This window comes from Eulemur rufifrons, chromosome 23 (genome assembly GCF_041146395.1).
Source record: "Eulemur rufifrons isolate Redbay chromosome 23, OSU_ERuf_1, whole genome shotgun sequence".
In the NCBI taxonomy this organism is placed as follows: Eukaryota; Metazoa; Chordata; class Mammalia; order Primates; family Lemuridae; genus Eulemur; species Eulemur rufifrons.
This window is the reverse complement of record NC_091005.1, coordinates 12,379,994-12,397,941: the sequence shown is the minus strand read 5'-3', so window position 1 is coordinate 12,397,941 and position 17,948 is coordinate 12,379,994. Positions and strand designations below refer to the sequence as shown.

Here is a 17,948-nt window from a genome sequence, read left to right as displayed (position 1 = left end):
CGATCGGTCACCTCTCAGACAAAGAGACAGCAGGTGGACGGACGGAGGGCAGATCCACACGGTTGCTCTCCCCTTTCTCTTTTGACCGACGAGGAGGAACTGCTGCCGCCAGAGAAGAGGAGCTGTGACAACGCAGGACAGCCGGGGCCAGGTTGGGGGGTGCTGTGGAAAGGGATGGGGCTGCTGCTTCCTTTTACCGAGGAAGAAAACAGTGGCTGGGTTGGTTATACGCATTTCCTGTGTCACAGCATTTATCATCTTGGCCTTAAAGCACTTTCCAAAAACAAGCTGAAGGGGCTTCAGGTAAAAATAGGTCTGTGGATGCGCCACCTTGCTCAGAGTGGCCCCCAAGGTTTGATGGGACCACCCCTCTCACCTCATCCCCTCCCTTTCCTCTCACTGTGCTCCAGCCACACGGCGCCACCCCCAAACCTGCCGGACTCGAGCTGGCCTCTGGGCCTTTGCACTTGCTGCCCCCTCTACGTGGGGCACTCTCCCCCCAGGAATCTCTGTGGCCGCTCCGTCACCTCCTTCTGATCCTCACTGGAGCGTCAGCTTCTCCGTGTGGCCATCTCTGGATGACTTGTCTCGACTTGCAGCTCGCAGCTCACACCTCACAGGATCCTCATCCTCCTTCCTGACTTTTTTCTTTAAGCGTTTGTCACCACTTGACATTCCAGCTTATTTGTCTTGTTTATTGTCTGTCTCCTTCCCCCTGGGGCAAGGGTTTTGTCTGTTGTGCTCACTGCTGTGTTCTCAGGGCCCAGTGCAGCAGATGGCACATAGTAGGTGCTCAATAAGCTCCTGTCGTTGTCTGAGACTTGCTTTCTGACCCTCCAGCCCCTGGCCTGCGGGCTCCTACACGTGGATGGGTGGGCAGAGCCGTAAAAGTAAAGGAACGGAGGACAGTGGGGGGAACAAATGGAGCAAGGGGTGAGGGGGGCTGTTAGGAAGTGTGGAAAAGTACATGTGTGGAGAGACGATAAGGAGCAAAGTGAAAATTAAGAGATTTCTGATTAATAACAGAGGACTTGGAGAAGGGCAAGTCTGTGCCAAGGAGGAAGAAAAACAAAGCAGAGGGGAAACTCTCCAGAACATTCAGGAAGTCAAACCTGAACAGGCAGTCAAAGCATGGGCAGAAGCCGGGGGTTTGGCTGTAGCCACTGATTTGGGCCCCTGCATGTCCCCTGCTATGGACAGCGGGCCTGGGAAGAGGAGGAAGAGACCAGGAAGGGAAAGAAAGGAGACCAGTGGGGCTGGGGCGGAGCAAAAGACCGAGTGAGTGTTACAGGGGAGTCTGGGTGACAGGCACTGGGCAGAGGAGCAGTTGAAGGGAGGGGCCCGGAGAACGGAGAGCGCAGTGGTGGAGAGGGGGCAGAGGGAGAAGCAGAAGGGGGCTCTATGGGAGAAGACATGGGTGGGGTGGCAAGTAAGACATGACTCTTAGGCTCTGTGACTCATATGTGTAATCCCAGCACTTTGGTAGGCTGAGGTAGGAGGATCGCTTGAGGCCAGGAGTTCAAGACCAGCCTGGGCAACATAGCGAGACTCCATCTCTACCAAAAAAAAAATTAGCTGGGTGTGGAGGTGCATGCCTGTAGTCCCAGCTGTTCAGCAGGCTGGGGCAGGAGGATCACTTGAGCCCAGGAGTTCGAGGTTGCAGTGAGCTATGATGACACCACTGCACTCTAGCCTGGGCGACAGAATGAGACCCTATGTCTAATGGAAAAAAAAAAAATATGTAATTAACTGGCAACTGGCCATGTTGTATATAGATCTTTAGTCACTTGAGTTTTCAGAAATTGCATTTTGGTTTCCCTGGTCTGGTCACCCCAGAGAGCAGGATGAAATCCTGTAATAGAATTCTGTATTGAGCCCTGCAAAGCTGAACCGATTGAGGAGCCCTGGGTGAGCCTTGTCAAGGTGCTGACAACAGGGAAGGCTTATCTGGAGCAGCCAGCCAGCTTCTCCTTTTTGTTATCTCTTTTAGCTGCAATCAAAATGCAGCGGCCAAACATATATAAATAACGTGGAGACCACGGTGCTATATCTGAAACTGTTTCACTACCCCTGGCATCGGGCCACCACTGTGCAACATACTTTCCGTGCTGCATTTAGCACTAACCCATTGTCAGGCGATCATCTTTCTAAAAAGGAGCAGAGGACAGAATGCAGGATATAAACTCTCTGAGATGCGTGTGGGTCTTTTCTCCTGATGATCAGGACAAGTCTATGCAAACGGCAGCAGAAGGAGTGAACGAAAATGGCCTAGGAGCACAAACAGGGCTCACTCTTTTTCTCTGGAACATTCTCTTTTTGGGGATCAAAGCCTTTTCCACTCCAGAGCTTTCCATCTCAACATGAGAGGGCCAGATTCAGACCTGTTGTCCTTTCCAGCTGAGATAATTTTATTCCATTTTGCATGTGGTGATAACTATTTCCTTCCCCTCCCCACCGCCAACCGAGCCACGGCTGACTAGCGCTGTCTGCTCCTCATTAACACAAGGAAGAATCACCTCACCATGAGAGCACATCGAGATATGCGACATGTAGGTGGCCAACCTCTTCTACTCGGGTTACAAGACAATAGACAATTAATCAAATCCCACTGGTCACATTAAGATATACTTCCATCAGGTAGACGTCCTTCCCGGATTGCTACGGGATCGGATCTTCAATGTAATCAGGAGAAAAACAAATGCTAGGGGACAGTGAAAATTGTGCAGATTAATGAGATTTGTAATCTTTTTTCTTTTAACTGCACACTCTTTGGGCTAGATGCAGGATGGCTAAATAGATGCTTTAGGAAGACCAAGGAAGACCCAAGTGACCAGCATCATAAGGCCACCTCCAGGGTCAGCCATCTTGTCAGTCCCAAAGAGGCAGCAGGGCCACCTGCTGGAAGGCCGGGGCACTGCTTTGGCTGCTTGGTCCCTCCCTGCCTCCTCCATGTCCTTTGAGACACCGTCTAGGGCAGGACCACGATCTTTTTCTCCAGCTTCTGTGGAGGGAACAGGAAGTTTTTCATTATCTCGTCCAGCTCTTCCAGGGCCAGCTGGGCATGGAGCTTGGCCACGTCATCGGGCTCCACACGCACCACGTGCTTCAGCAGGTGGTAGAGATCCTTGAGGACGTCCCTCAGCACCTGGAGAGAGAGACAGTCATGACCATCTATCTACTGTCCTGTGCCAGCATTTCTCATATGACTCAACTGCCTTCTCCCGTCCGAATTCTGTGAGGAAACCCCCAGGCTTCCTTAAGAAGACAATGCATGGCCTTCTTGGGTTGGAGAAGGACACAGGGGTGGCTCGAACACTTGTACTGAGATAGTTTCCCACTGTGTTTCTCACTCACCCTGATGCCTCAGCATGTGGCCTTTGGGACTGCTACTCCCTTTCACTCTCAGGCCCAATTATAGATGCCAGACCCCTTCCTGCAGTCCCACAGCAAGGCAGTGACCTCAGGACCACAGACAGGCAAGACTGCCCAGACATGGCTGCGCCTAGAACAACCGATCACCAGCACTTCCTGTCTAGCTCCCCACAAAGCCCTCTGCCGACACCCAGGAGGCTACTTCTTCAGCCATCATGCCTCTCCTTGCCCCTACTTTTAAAAGTTTCCACCCATTTCCATTTCCACGCCCTTCCCCCACTCACTATATATATTTTTTGCAATTGCAACTCTGCCACGGGGAGAGAGAGGGGACTCCGGAGACAGGCCCATGCCTGTTTTTCATGCCCAGTGCTCCGATGTTGCGGTCTGATACGGAATAGGGAGGGTGCCCAAAGTACCTGTTCCCAGGCTCTCCTACTCCTCCTGGCTTGGGCTAGAACCTCTAGCAAGAAACAGGTTCCAAAGGCGCAAGGAAACAGAGTAAGGGGACATGGGGACTATCTGGTCAAACTAAGGACAGAAAACAACTGGGCCACAGAGGGTCACATGACTTGTCTGTAGTTCCTTGTGAAGTTACCTCTGGTTTAGGAGTTTTTACCTCAAAAATGACTATTTTTGGGGTCAGGTACTATACTAGGTACTTTCCATATAATATCTAATTTTTATGCCAGTCATATAAAGTCATATAGAGGAAGGTTATTAGACCCATTTTATAGTTGAAGAAACTGAGGACTAAAGAGTTAAGATTACTCAGCTAAAAAAAAAATGGTAGAGCCCAGTTTCTAACATCCAGAGCCTGTGTTATTTTTTATTTTTACTGGAAAGATAATACTGTACAACAAAGCACGTATGAAAAAGTAAGGCTCGCCGGGCGCGGTGGCTCACGCCTGTAATCCTAGCACTCTGGGAGGCCGAGGTGGGTGGATCATTTGAGCTCAGGAGTTCGAGACCAGCCTGAGCAAGAGCGAGACCCCATCTCTACTAAAAATAGAAAGAAATTATATGGACAGCTAAAAATATATATATAGAAAAAATTAGCCGGGCATGGTGGTGCATGCCTGTAGTCCCAACCACTCGGGAGGCTGAGACAGGAGGATCCCTTGAGCTCAGGAGTTTGAGGTTGCTGTGAGCTAGGCAGACGCCACGGCACTCACTCTAGCCTGGGCAACAAAGTGAGACTTTGTCTCAAAAAAAAAAAAAAAAAAGAAAAAAAAGAAAAAGTAAGGCTCTTCCTACTCCAGGCTCCTAGTTTCCCTTCTCAGAGGACATCATTCTTAATTACAAGATATATTCTCGGATTTTACAAGCATATTTGTATAGACGCCTCTTTTCTCTCTCCTTTTTAAAGCACAAAATTATATTCTACACTCTGTTATGTACCATGATTTTTTCCCCACACTTTACATATTTTGGAAATCTTTTGTATAATTGGCACATATGGAAATAACTTGGTTTTTTTTTTTATGGCTGCAGAGGACGAATGTAACACAATTTATTTATCCACTCTCCCAAAGAAAGTCATTCGTTTTTTATCTTTTTCTATTGTGAATATTGCTACAATAAACATTCTGATACCTAAGTCTTTGCAGACTTGTACTAGTATATCTATAGGAAAGTATCTAGAAACAGAATTTCTGGGCCAAAGGGTAATGTACATCTAAAATCTTGATAGATATGGCCATAAAGGTTGCGATAATTTACATTTTTTCTAATACTATGAAAATTATTGTTTCCTAATATTCTCATCAGTGTCATGTATTATAAACTTTATCTTTGCTAATCTAGTAAATGAAAATAGCATTTTTCTGTTTTTAATTTGCACCCTTCTAATAAATACATAAACTATTCATATTTTTTTCCTGGTATGTATAATTGAAATTTTCCTTGTTGATTTCTAAGAGCTCCTTGAAGATGAAAAAAAAAGGTCTACTGTATATCGATTGTAAATATTTTTCCTAGATTGGCATTTTTTTTCTTTGTGAAATATTTTATCCAGTGAAGAAATTTATATTTTTGCATACAATTAAACTGATCAATTTTTTTACTTTATGGTTTCAAATTTTGTATTTTGCTTAAAAGAAATAGGGCATATAATCTTAGCCACTATACTATGCAACGTTCCTTCTATTTATTAATAATTCTACCTATATGCACCAAGATGGGTTATTTCACTACATACAGCATCTCTGACAATAATTGGTTCTAGTGGGCTTTAAAAATTTACTGGGTGCGGTGGCTCATGCCTGTAATCCTAGCACTCTGGAAAGCCAAGGTAGGAGGATTGCTTGAGCTCAGGAGTTTGAGACCAGCCTGAACAAGAGCGAGATCCCATCTCTACTAAAAATAGAAAAATTAGCCAGGTATGGTAGAGCGCACCTGTAGTCCCAGCTACTCGGGAGGCTGAGGCAGGAGGATCGCTTGAGCCCAGGAGTTTCAGGTTGCTGTGAACTAGGCTGATGCCACAGCACTCTTCTCAGGGCAACAGAGTGAGACTTTGTCTCAAAATAAATAAATAAAATGAAATAAAATAAAAATTTACCTCCCACTATTTTGGAACTTCAAGAGTTGGCTGAATATCGACGCCTGACCCAATGTATAATTTTAAAAAGAAGGAAGATCAGAATACAAGTAATAGAATATAGACATTAATCCATTATTTTATATAAAAGCCATATAATAATTATATATGTGTATTTATTATATAGAATATCATATTTAATAACCTGAATACTATAGACATAGACTATCTCCCTCAAAATACATTAAAAAACTAGTTGCCCCAGAGGGGAAAACTGGGGAAGGGGAGGGGGGAATTATATACCCTTTTGTGTCTTTTTAATATTGTATTTTATGAGTGTTTTACCTGTTAAAAAATAAATAAGCTTACATTTAACTGAACTGACTACTAGGCAAAGGCCATTTAACAGGTAAAACAGATGTAGAACCTGCCCTTAAAAGGCATACGGTGTGTCAGGAAGATAAGAAGACGTGCAGATAAGGATAATGGTCTCCAGTTCCATACGAATTGTTGCAAAAGGCATTAATTCATCCTTTTTATGGCTGAATAGTACTCCATGGGATACATATACCACATTTTCTTAATCCACTCATGAATTGATGGGCACCTGGTTGGTTCCACATCTATGCAATTGTGAATTGTGCTGCAATAAATATTTCAAGTGCGACTGTCTTTTTGATAAAATAGCTTTTTTTCCTTTAGGTAAATACCTAGTAGTGGGATTGCTGGATCAAATGTTAGGTCTACTTTTAGACACAGAGGAATGTAAAACTTAGTGGAAATCAAGCAGAGGGGAGGGAGGAAGAGGGGAGGGACAAAAACCTACCTAATCGGTACAAGAACACTATTTGGGTAACCAGCACACTGATAGCCATGACTCAAGCATTACAAAAGGGATACGTGAAACCAAAACAATTAATACTTTGAAATTTAAAAAAATTATAAAAAAGACAATAAATACAGAATAGGACATGGTAAGGGTCCTAAAAGAACAGAGAGAGAGTGTGTGATGACAGGTCAGAGGAAAGAAAGGTCACATTTGAGGAACAAGTGAGCTGGCGATGGCGGATGGAAGTGATGGGAACTGGTCAGTGTGGTGGGTATCAAGCACGTGGTCTGGGCCCAGGGTGCCCAGTCCACTAAGTGTGTAGCATCACACGTCTTGGACTTGTAAGAATAAAGAAAGAGCCTTTAACAGACTTAAACGTAAGGCATGAAATTATAAGAATTCTAGAAGAGGTTGGAAAAACTCTTATAGACATCGGCCTAGGCAAAGAATTTATGAATAAGACCCCCAAGGCAATCACAGCAACAACAAAAATAAATAAATGGGACCTGACTAAATTAAAAAACTTCTGTACAGCCAAGGAGACAATCAATAGAGCAAATAGACAACCTACAGAGTGGGAGAAAATATTTGCGTGCTATTCATCCAATAAAGGGCTGATAACCAGCATCTACAAAGAACTCAAGTGAATCAGCAAGATAACATCAAACAACCGACCCCATTAAAAAGTGGGCAAAAGACACGAACGGAAGCTTTTCAAAAGAAGATAGACTAATGGCCAACAAGCATATGAAAAAATGTTTAATGTCTCTAATCATCAGGGAAATGCAAATCAAAACCTCAATGATATATCGCCTAACTCCAGTGAGAATGGCTTTTATCAAAAAGTCCCAAAAACCACAGATGCTGGCATGGATCCAGAGAGAAAGGAACACCTATACACTGTTGGTGGTACTGCAAACTAGTACAACCTCTATGGAAAGTAGTATGGAGGAGACACCTCAAAGAACTGAAAGTAGAACTACCATTTGATCCAGCAATCCCACTACTGGGTATTTGCCCAAAGAGAAAAAGACATTTTATAAAAAAGACACTTGCACTCGAATGTTTATAGCAGCACAATTCACAATCACAAAGATGTGGAAACAACCCAAGTGCCCATGGATACATGAGTGGATTGATAAAATGTGGTATATGTATACCATGGAGTATTAGGCATAAAAAAAAATGGTGAACTAATGCCTTTTGTAATAACCTGGATGGAACTGGAGAGCATTCTTTTAAGTGAAGTATCACAAGAATGGAAGAACAAAAACCACATGAACTCACTACTAAATTGGAACTAATCGATCAACACTCATGTGCACATGTGCTAGTAAAATTCATGTAATCAAAACGTTTGTATCCTTGTAATATTCTGAAATTAAAAAAAAAAAAAAAAAAGAAAGAGCCTTTCCATCCTTGGATATTCTTGATCAGCACGGTACTGGGGAGTGGGAGGAGGAAGGCAGGGGAAAGGGCGACACAGAACAAGCTCCCCAAGTGTGTGCCTTTCCCACAGCTGCCTGCCTCTGGCTGCCAGTGCTCTAGCGGCCATCTTTCTTTCCTTGTCTCGGGAAGCTCCTTGCCAGCTCAAGCCTTTGCACACGCTGTTCCCTCAGCCTGGGGGAACTATTTTGCTTCCTCTTTAACCCAGGGCTCCTACCCCCTCAGCCTAAAATGCCACTTCCATAGGGATCCTTTCCCTGACCCCTGACCTAGACAAGTCTTCTTGCTCTTCCTGTAGTTCTGTTTGTAGCACCGTCCAATTGTAATTTAAATAGTTATTCTGTAATTTAAAAAATGTTTTCCTCAGGAGATCACAAGAACTATTGACAATGAGGCCACATCTTCCCTTTTTCACTCTGGTGTAGCCCCAGTGCCTCATAAAGTGACTGGCACGAGGCTGATACAGAAAAAAGCTTACGAATGAATAAAGGTCTGCACGCTACTCCTGGCCAGTCTCTCGCTTGGTAAAAACCAAAAATTCTAAGAATGACTATTGAAGCAATGCCAGACAACCAGAGCTGGCTTAATGGGTATATGACCTGTGCAGTCACACAAGGTCATAAGCTTAAGAAGGCCCATGTTTGTTTGGTTTAATGATCTACTGTTCCCATCTTAAAAGTCTTTTTTTTTTTTTTTTGAGAAAGGGTCCCGTTCTCTCACCTGGGCTGGAGTGTAGTGGCATCATCATAGCTCACTGCAACCTCAAACTCCTGGGCTCAAATGATCCTCCTGCCTCAGCCTCCCGAGTAGCTGGGACTACAGGCATGTGCCACTACGCCTGGCTAATTTTTCTATTTTTAATAGAGACAGGGTCTCGCTCTTACTCAGGCTGGTCTCAAACTCCTGACCTCAAGCCATCCTCCCGCCTCAGCCTTGCAGAGTGCTAGGATTACAGGTGCAAGCCGCCTCACCCAGCCTGAGATGAGATCTTGCTCTTGCTCAGGCTGGCCATCTTAAAATTCTTAATAATTTTATCTTTGAACTTGTGTTTTTTAAACGAAGTGCAGTGGGACGGTGGAGCCTGGATGTCAGCAGAGGAGATGCTGCGATTTGTGTCCACCGTTCTTTGGCGGCACATTTGCACAGAGTGTTCACCTGGCCCCGCAGGCACAGAATTCTGGTGGAGTCACAATGTGTGGGAGGCTTGAAGCAAGTACAAGGTAAGCCCGTCATTACATTTACCACAGAGCAAATGGAAGCCATGCCAGCCCTGAGACGCCACACTTTCCATTCAAACCAGAATTTGCTTTCAACACAGAAAGAAGGCAATGACTTCCTAGGAAACACAGATGGCCAGGGAACCCTATCTCGTCCTTTTTTCCTTATGTACTTCCCTGTTTTCACCAACCAGTTACACTAAAGATGATAACAGAGCAGGGCAACCTACAGTTCTTGTTCCTTTCAGTCCTTTCTTACTCATCAGCAAACCAAAGGTAGAGCGTTGGTAGAATGTGCACGTCTCAAGAAATGATTAAATAAAAACATTGAGCCCGTGCTGCGTGAGTGTCTACTGCTAAGCAGGAAATACATATGCATGTACGAGCTTCAGAATACATATTGTGTAATTTCAGTGATTCTGCAAATGTTCTCATATTTGCATTTGAAATTGGCATTGCACAATACAAAGATGAACAGGAAAATTCATGCTAATAATTTAATATTTTAATTTTTCTCTAGCAAATAATGAAGACCAGGGTAAGTCAAGAGAGACACTGTGAAAGGAAAAAAATACATGTTTTAATACCATTAAAGGTACTTTTTTTTTTTTTAACAAGGAACCCTGCATTTTAATTTTGCACTGAGCCCCATATATTATACAGTCGGCTCTGCAAACAACCCTCAACGCTCCTTGCCCAGTGTCACCATGGTAGTGTGAGTCCTGTGAGCAAACCTCACAAAGATGCTGTCCAATCTCTGCTGGGCAGTTATCTCCTGTGCCTCCTCAGGGAGCTTCTGAGACACACAGGAGTCAGGTGGCCTAGGCCAGCCGTCTGACTCTCTGACACTGTCCCCACTGCCCTTTCATAACCTGTCTCTGGGTGAGGAAGTCCAATCTTTCCTCGAGGCTGGCAGCATGAAAATGAGATGATTCCGGAAAGATGATGACTCCCCGCAGCGGCTGCCTCATGCTTACTCACCCATCCGATAATCGTTATTAAGGCCTGACAGCGTGCCCAGGCAGCGTGCGGGTGACAAAGAAGATGAATAATGCACGAACCCGCCCCTCTGGCCGCGGCCCGGTGGGGACACGGGCACACAAACCCCGCGCAGAGCGAGCTCCACGTGCTCGATTCTGCGGAAGTGAAGGAAGTCACTTCTGCCTTTGGAGGTGGGGCGGGGAAGAGGGACATCTCCCTACATGTGAATGGGCCTTCACGCTGACATTTCTTTGTAGCCGAAGGGTGGCTCCAAGGAATGGCATGAGGACGGTTTAGCCCCAAGCCACCTCCCAGAAAGGCAGTTTCTAACCCAAACCAGCGTGCTTGCCACGCAGCTCCTGCTTAAAGACAAGACTCCTAACACTCTCTCCAATGGGTTACAGCCCCGAGTGTCTCATGTATTACAGAAATTCTAGAGTTTTCACTGTTTATTAAGGTCATCTTCTTTTTTTCTTCTAGAGGAATCTTTCTCCTTGTCAGAGACACCTTAGAGATTTTTTTGCTCGAGCCTCCTAACAGTCAAAGTAAGGTTAGCTTTTACTTGTTAAAAAGGGAAGCTCTAAAGTATTCTGTTCTTTCCTGGTGTGGGTAGGAATTTTCCCCTGGGCACTGCTGTGTCCTTAAAATAACAATAGTGCTTGTGCAAACACCGCTTCATACTTGAGGGGTGCTGAGCCTCTTGTTATCAGTTACCGGATCTCCTTTTCTGGTAACTGAGTGTTAAGCAAAGGCTCCTTCTTAATTAATGGGTCTATCTTAGCAACCCACCCTGGTGTAGCTTCTCCCCAATCCCTGTAACTCTAGGGATCCCACACATCACAGGACTTCCTCTGGACTCCCCGAGGATCAAAGCTTCCTGCCAGCCAGGGATTCTCACCAAATCCCATGGATCAAGGGCTGAATACAAGGAGAGTTCAGAGGTAAAGTTACTCACAGGAGCCGCTGTGGTGGGCAGGATATAGGCAATCCCACGAGGAAACCTCTCATTAAGAGTTCAACACACCTGCCATTCATCCCCCAACTGCATCAAGGCCCAAGGACTGCAGGGAAAGGTGGAGGGGGTATTGGTGTGAGTGGGGGTGGCTGTGTCTCACCCAGAGGAGAGCTAGCTTAGCTGATTGCAGCAGGGGGCTGAAATAAACACATTCTCCATCTGAGAAGCTCTTAGGCCATGGCTATCTTAAAGCATAATAGTACGCAGATTCCTAGTCTGACACTCTTTGGAAGAGGTGGGGTTTGGGTTCTTTATCAGAAGAATTTAGAGAGCACATGTGACACACACAGGTACACACACTCTCCCTTTCTCTCCTCCTCCCACCCCCCTCCAGATGCCACGTTCTGGAAACACACAAAGCTGATGCTTTGGGGACAAGAGCAGTCTTTAGGGTTAGATGTGGCTGAGAAAGGACCAGAAGAGGCATGGCAGACTGAAAAGGGAGCAGGACTGCCTTGGGCACACAGGTGCACATTCAATGGAAAAGCAGGAAGACAGTGTTTGTATGTTTCAATAAGCTTGGCCTGGAACATCCGAGAAGGGGTTGTTCTTTGAGTTAAGAACAAAAGAAGAAATAAATGACAAATACCTTTCTTCTTTTTAATTCCTAAATTTATTTGTTTGATTTTAAAAGTCATATAACCACAAGCCAGAATATCTGGAAAAGAGAAGAAGAAAAAAAAGGCTCTAGTTGGACCACCTCTTCAACATAAGTTCCATTAGTAAAGACATTTAGGAATAAGTAGATTCATTTACACTTTAAAAAGTTATTTTAGTATTTTAAAAGTCATTTACATTTCAAGGTGATTTTACAAATGGAACTTAGGTGAATGCAATTGCTATTCTTCTATTATTATTACGTGGAATCAACAAGACATAACACAAATGGTCACGAACATGACATTTAGAGAAATAAGGTCTCCAGAAAGATACGATCTAGCAGAGGCTTTTCAATCTATAATTTCTTAATATTTAAGGGGAAAATAGGTTGCTAAATATTGAAGGATAAAAAAGTTAAATGCTACCATACACTGATTGTACTTAGAAATTCAATCTTCTACAGAACCAATAGATGAGGCAAAAAAATAAAAAGATCAAAAGGAAAGAAAACTGAATTCTATACAATCCTATCAACCCTCAATTGTGGCTCCCTTTGTGGCTCAGAAATAAATAAGTATGAGGCAGAGAGACAAAAACAGGAATAACAGGGAAGTCAGACATGAAAATAAAAGGCAGGGGAAGACTGGGAAGGACGTGAACTGGAGTTAGTGGCAGGAGAGTGTCCTGGCAGACAAAAAGATTCTCCAGACTGGGGCCCTGAGGAGGAGAAGACCCCAGAATCCAACTAGTTCTGTTTAAAAATACGTTGGAATAAGCATTAGGTGTGGTATGAACCTGTCAGAAAGCTACAGTCCAGCTTCTAAGCACCCTAATTTTGACCACTAAGTGATTCTGTGGCTGAGGAATGAACAGGTGAGACTAGTTATAGGGCAGAGAGTCAAGGATCATCAATAGAGGCCAGCTCAGCAAACATCTCCCCTACCGTGTACAGGAGAATAGGCTAAGTGCTCTGGGTGAAGAGGGACACAGGCTCAGGAGCTCACAGTGTGGGGGCGGAGCACACACAAAGTCAAACCTAATGGTCCAGAGGCAGGTGAATTGAGGAGAAATGAGCCCTGGAGCTCCTAATTCCTAGCAAGAGAGCTGTGAGCAATCTACTTCACCTCTCGGAACTGCTGATCTCATCTGTCAAATGGGGGATTAACATGGCCTCCTTTTAAGATTGTTGTAAGAATTAATATCTATAGGCCAGGTGTAGTGGCTCAGGCCTGTAATCCTAGCACTCTGGAAAGGCCGAGGTGGGAGGATCACTTGAGGTCAGGAGTTCAAGACAGGTTGAGCAAGAGGGAGACCCCACCTCTACTAAAAAATAGAAAAAATTAGCTGGGTGTGGTGGTGTGCACCTGCAGTCCCAGCTACTTGGGAGGCTGAGACAGGAGGATCGCTTGAGCCCAGGAGTTTGAGGTTGCTGTGAGCAAGGCTGATACCATGGCACTGTAGCCTGAGCAACAGAGTGATTCTGTCTCAAAAAAAAAAAAAAAAAGAATTGATGTCTATAAAGATCTAAGCACAAAGACTTGCAAATGGTGGGTGCTAAGAAAGTAGTGATAGGACAGTCTGTCCCAGGGAGACTGTGATCTCTGTGAAGGACAGGACCGTGTCCATCTTGTTACTCTTACATCACTGAGGCCCCGAACAGAGCCTGTCACGTAGCCTGTCACCTTTGAGGAATGAATGAACGATAATGACAGTTAATCCTTATATAGTACTTGTTATGTGCCAGGTATGGTTCTGGCCATTTTATCTACATTATCTCACTTAATCTTCACAACAACACGAGAGAGTGCTATTATGACCTCCGGTTTGCCCAGGGTCACACAGCTAGTGACAGGTAGAGCCAGGATCCAAGCCCCGGCAGCCTGACTCTGAAGCCAGGGTTCCTTATACGTCACTACACTCTACCGCCTCTCAGAGCGCTTACGATTTTCACCGCTGTGATGTGGGAGCCATGAAGCACGTATCCTACCTGCCTTACAAATTGTTGTGGGGATTAAAAGGGATAATGTAAGTGAGGGTATTTTATGATCATCAGCAAAATGATCTATAATTCAAAGCATTGTTATTATTATTACCACCACATTGAGAAAATTTGGGTGGCTAAGAACATTCGAGGAAAGGCACAGCTCTGAAAACAAAGGACAGAGCGCAGAGGCAAAAGAGGAGTGGTCAAGCAGATGAACAGACGAAGGGGAATTATTACAGAAGGAGCGGGAGGCGGTGGACAAGAAGGGGGATGGATTTAATGCACTCTGAGTGCAGTCCCGGGGCCGCCGTGGGTCAGATGATGGTGGCATCTGGAACACTCTGACCGTGTTACTGCGCAGAACGCAGGGCATCAGGGAGAATTCTGCTTGGCCGGCAGAAAGAAGCCAGACTCTTAGGTCTGCGAGGCCAGTGGCCTCTCTAAGATAATGGGCAGGAAACAAATAAATTGGGGAAGCAGAATGGAGCCAGACAATCTAGACCTCATTCACGGAGCTCTGACCTGAAGAAGAATAATGCTTTACCGATAAAACCCAAACTTTCACTTTCATGGGCCTATGAAAAAGAAATTAGGGCCAATTCAGACCAAAAAACCAGGCTTTTGAGACACTTCACTGAAAGCTTCGGGAAGGTCAGCAAAAAAAGGCGGGATTACGAATGTCAGAGATTCCTACCCATGCCTGACGGATAGAGAATCTCAAACATGCTGTAGTTCAGCGCGGCATTATTATTAACCAGAGGTTATTGAGCTTTTCAAAAACCTTTTATTTTCAAAGTATTTTTCTCTGCTAGACCTGGAGATAAATGGCATTTTTACTTTTTCTGGATTGTGTCTGGCTGTTAAACGCGGACAGCATCTCAAGTGCAAATTGGAGATGGGGTGGGAAAGGGATGAGGGAGGAATCACGCATGATTTTTACTGAAGAATAAGGGGAAAAAATTTAACTGGTCGAGTGCCAAAAATGCTACAGGGACGGAGACCGGCTAGGCAGTTTAGGGACAAAGACCAAGACTGTGGCTAGAGGTTAAGCCCTGGGAGGGATGATAGCTCAGGGGCCCTACACAAAAAGTAGACAGTCAGACTTCCCGACACCTAACTGTGTGCTCCTTGGCTGGCGTATGCTGAGGCATGCCACCCCGGCTTCCAGGAGTCGGTGACCAAGCAGCTGTGTGTGCAGGGACTGGAGTGCCGCCCGCCGTGGTGGTAGGAGCAGCAGAGGCAGCATCTTTCAGAAAGCCTTTAAATAGCAAAGTGAGGACGGAGGCAGCTTTCCCACACCCCCACAGCCCTGAAATAGAACAAAGGCATCAGGGAAAATGGCCAGAGTGTGTGCAAAGGCAGCAGGCTGCTGCTTGTGGGAGAAGAGACGGGAAGCGCCATCCTAACAAGGTGATTATAACCCCAGCTTTCAAACCCTACGCAATTACCACACAGTCCTGTTTGCTTTCTGCACCTAAAGCCTCCAGCTCGAGACGAGACAGCACCTGCAAATGGCTCGCTACTACCATTTCGGCGTCTACTACATTTCAGTCGCTGTGCTAAGCCCTTTACACACATCATCTCATTTAATCCTATGAGGCAGGTATTATTAGCTGCAGTTTATGAATTAGGGAAAGGGGGTTTACGGAGGTTTAGAGATTTGCTCAAGGACAAATAGCTTAGAATTCAAACCCGCATCTGTCAGGTCTGACTCCACAAACCTTGCTTTGAAACATGCACATTATGAGGAAATCCAATATAGCGGAGGATACCGTGCAGAGAATTTGATCTTTCTCTTGCACCATCGAAGTTGTTGGCTGGTGAGAGAGGAGGAAGAGCAGGAGATGGGCTAGTGGCTGACTCCAAGATTTGGGTTTCCTTTGGGGTGCCAGTTTGCTCTGGGGACACCCTAAATCACCCCAGGCTTACCCTGGTTACACACCCGCAAGTCTAGCTTGAGTCAGCCATGCCTCTGTGGATCTCTATGGGCAGGGCGAGTGCAGGACACGGTCCTTAGGGCGTTTGTTCAGTGGAACTCAATGCTCTGTGCAAGATGTTTCAGAAACATAAGGTAAACCAAAGGGCAGAAAAACCAGAGTCACGGACTCATCGGAGGTCCTGGCAGGGTTTGCATTATGTGCCAATATATACATGGTGTGGACCAGACTGGAAAATGCAACCCCCCACCCATATCAGAAAAGTACAGTGACACTGCCTAGGGTGCATGCCATTGCCTCTGAGTGATACCATCGTCCTAGTTAGTGAGTCTCCACCCTCGCTGCTCATTAAAATCCACCAGAGAACTTTAAAAATGCCTGGGTCTCATCTTGCACCTAAGAATCAGAATCATAGGGGTTAGAGCTCAGGCTTTAAAAAAAAAATGTTCTTTTTACGTTGCCCAGAAAACTCTAATAATCTAATCATAAGGATGCAACAGTGCAAGGATGGTAGGAAAAACAATGGATAGGAGACTTAGTAAGAGACATGCCATGGTCTCAAAAGCAGAAGTCACTGTCGTGGCTTTGCCTATGAAAAATCTAAGCATCAACTGCAAGGGCAAAATGATTTAGACATAACCTATTACATTTGGAATTTCCTTAATTATCAAGAATAAGGTTTTTATTTTCCAAAAGGGGGGTGGTCAGAATAATTTTTGACCCACAAATTAAGATTGCATCTTTTCCCCAAAATCTTAAAAAAAAATTTTCTTAAACATGTGTATATTACGTATGATTGTGAAGACTAGGAACATCATAGGCTACCGACATGCATTATGTAGGAAAATGAAAAGATAAGATAAATGCAGCTACCTCTTGCTAAGGTAGCTGCCATTATGGTAGAAACCTCTGCTCAGATGGCAGGAATTAAGGGAAATACATGTGATAAAATTTTGACAGCTAAATATATCTAAATATATATATATATATATATATATATATATACACACACACATGTCTATATATATAGTGTGGAAGAAGCCAAATTTTGAAATGCAGACTGATTCTGGCTGCACATCAATATTCATTCTGTCACTCTGCCTCAGGACTCCTTCTCCCAGCTGATTTTGGGACAGCAGGTCTACAACACAATTGCAACAACAACCAAAAAACTTTAAATGTTTCCAAGTAAGGAAGCAAAATTCCCTCCTTAAGAGAACATGTTTAGACAAGTTTGGCTCTTGGGAAACCTCCTTCTGGAGGAGTTTGGAAGTCCCAGAATTCCCAGTTTAAGATCTAAGAAGTCTATTTACTGCAAAGGTAGGCACAAAGAAATTCAAGAGAAGTGTTCCATGCCTCTTACAGAAATGATTTCACGTGCTCATAAACGAGGCCATGTGCTAGAGTCGGGGAATGTAGAAGGGAATGGAGTGTTCAGGGACTTATGGTTTCCTGGTGACACCAGACATGTGAACACATCACTACAGCATCTACTGTAATCCTGGGCCAATATGTGAAGTGCTGTGGAGCCTGAGGAGGCGAGGACTAATTTTATCTGAGAAATCAGGAAACTTTTCACAAGAGTGTAACATTTAAGTCGAGTCCTAAGGGATGAATAAAACTCATCAGATGGGCAGATGGGGAAAAGAAGGCATTTGAGGCATAACAAAGAGTCTGGAGCAAGATGTGGGAGCAAGAAACAGCATGGCAGCTTATTCTGTGGCTGCCGTGCGGTTCTCAGGGCATAAGAGGGGAAGTGTGAGAGAGAAAGTCATAGAAGGCAGGTGGGGCCAGATTATGAATGGACTCGTCTTTATCTTATGGACTGCAAGGAACCATTAAAAAAAAATATGAACACCAGCTGGGGACTGGACTTCAGCAGATTTGCATTTCAGAAAGGTCTCTCTGAGCCAAGCATGGTGGCGCATGCCTGTAGTCCCAGCTACTTGGGAGGCTGAGGCAGGAGGATCGCTTGAGCCCAGGAGTTTGAGGTTGCTGTGAGCTAGGCTGATGCCATGGCACTCTAGC

General features: G+C 44.8%; 1 protein-coding gene across 2 annotated transcripts in view; it reads right to left on the bottom strand.

Moving 5' to 3' along the window:
- Nucleotides 1–1,975: 1,975 nt before the first annotated feature.
- TANGO6 (transport and golgi organization 6 homolog) overlaps nucleotides 1,976–17,948 on the bottom strand; it is a 158,181-nt gene continuing 142,208 nt past the window's right edge. For both annotated transcript variants that reach the window (XM_069456750.1, XM_069456749.1), the window contains one exon: nucleotides 1,976–3,145. In XM_069456750.1, coding sequence (XP_069312851.1) covers nucleotides 2,969–3,145 — 177 coding nt within the window. In that variant the 3' untranslated portion in view covers nucleotides 1,976–2,968. The remainder of the gene's footprint in view (nucleotides 3,146–17,948) is intronic.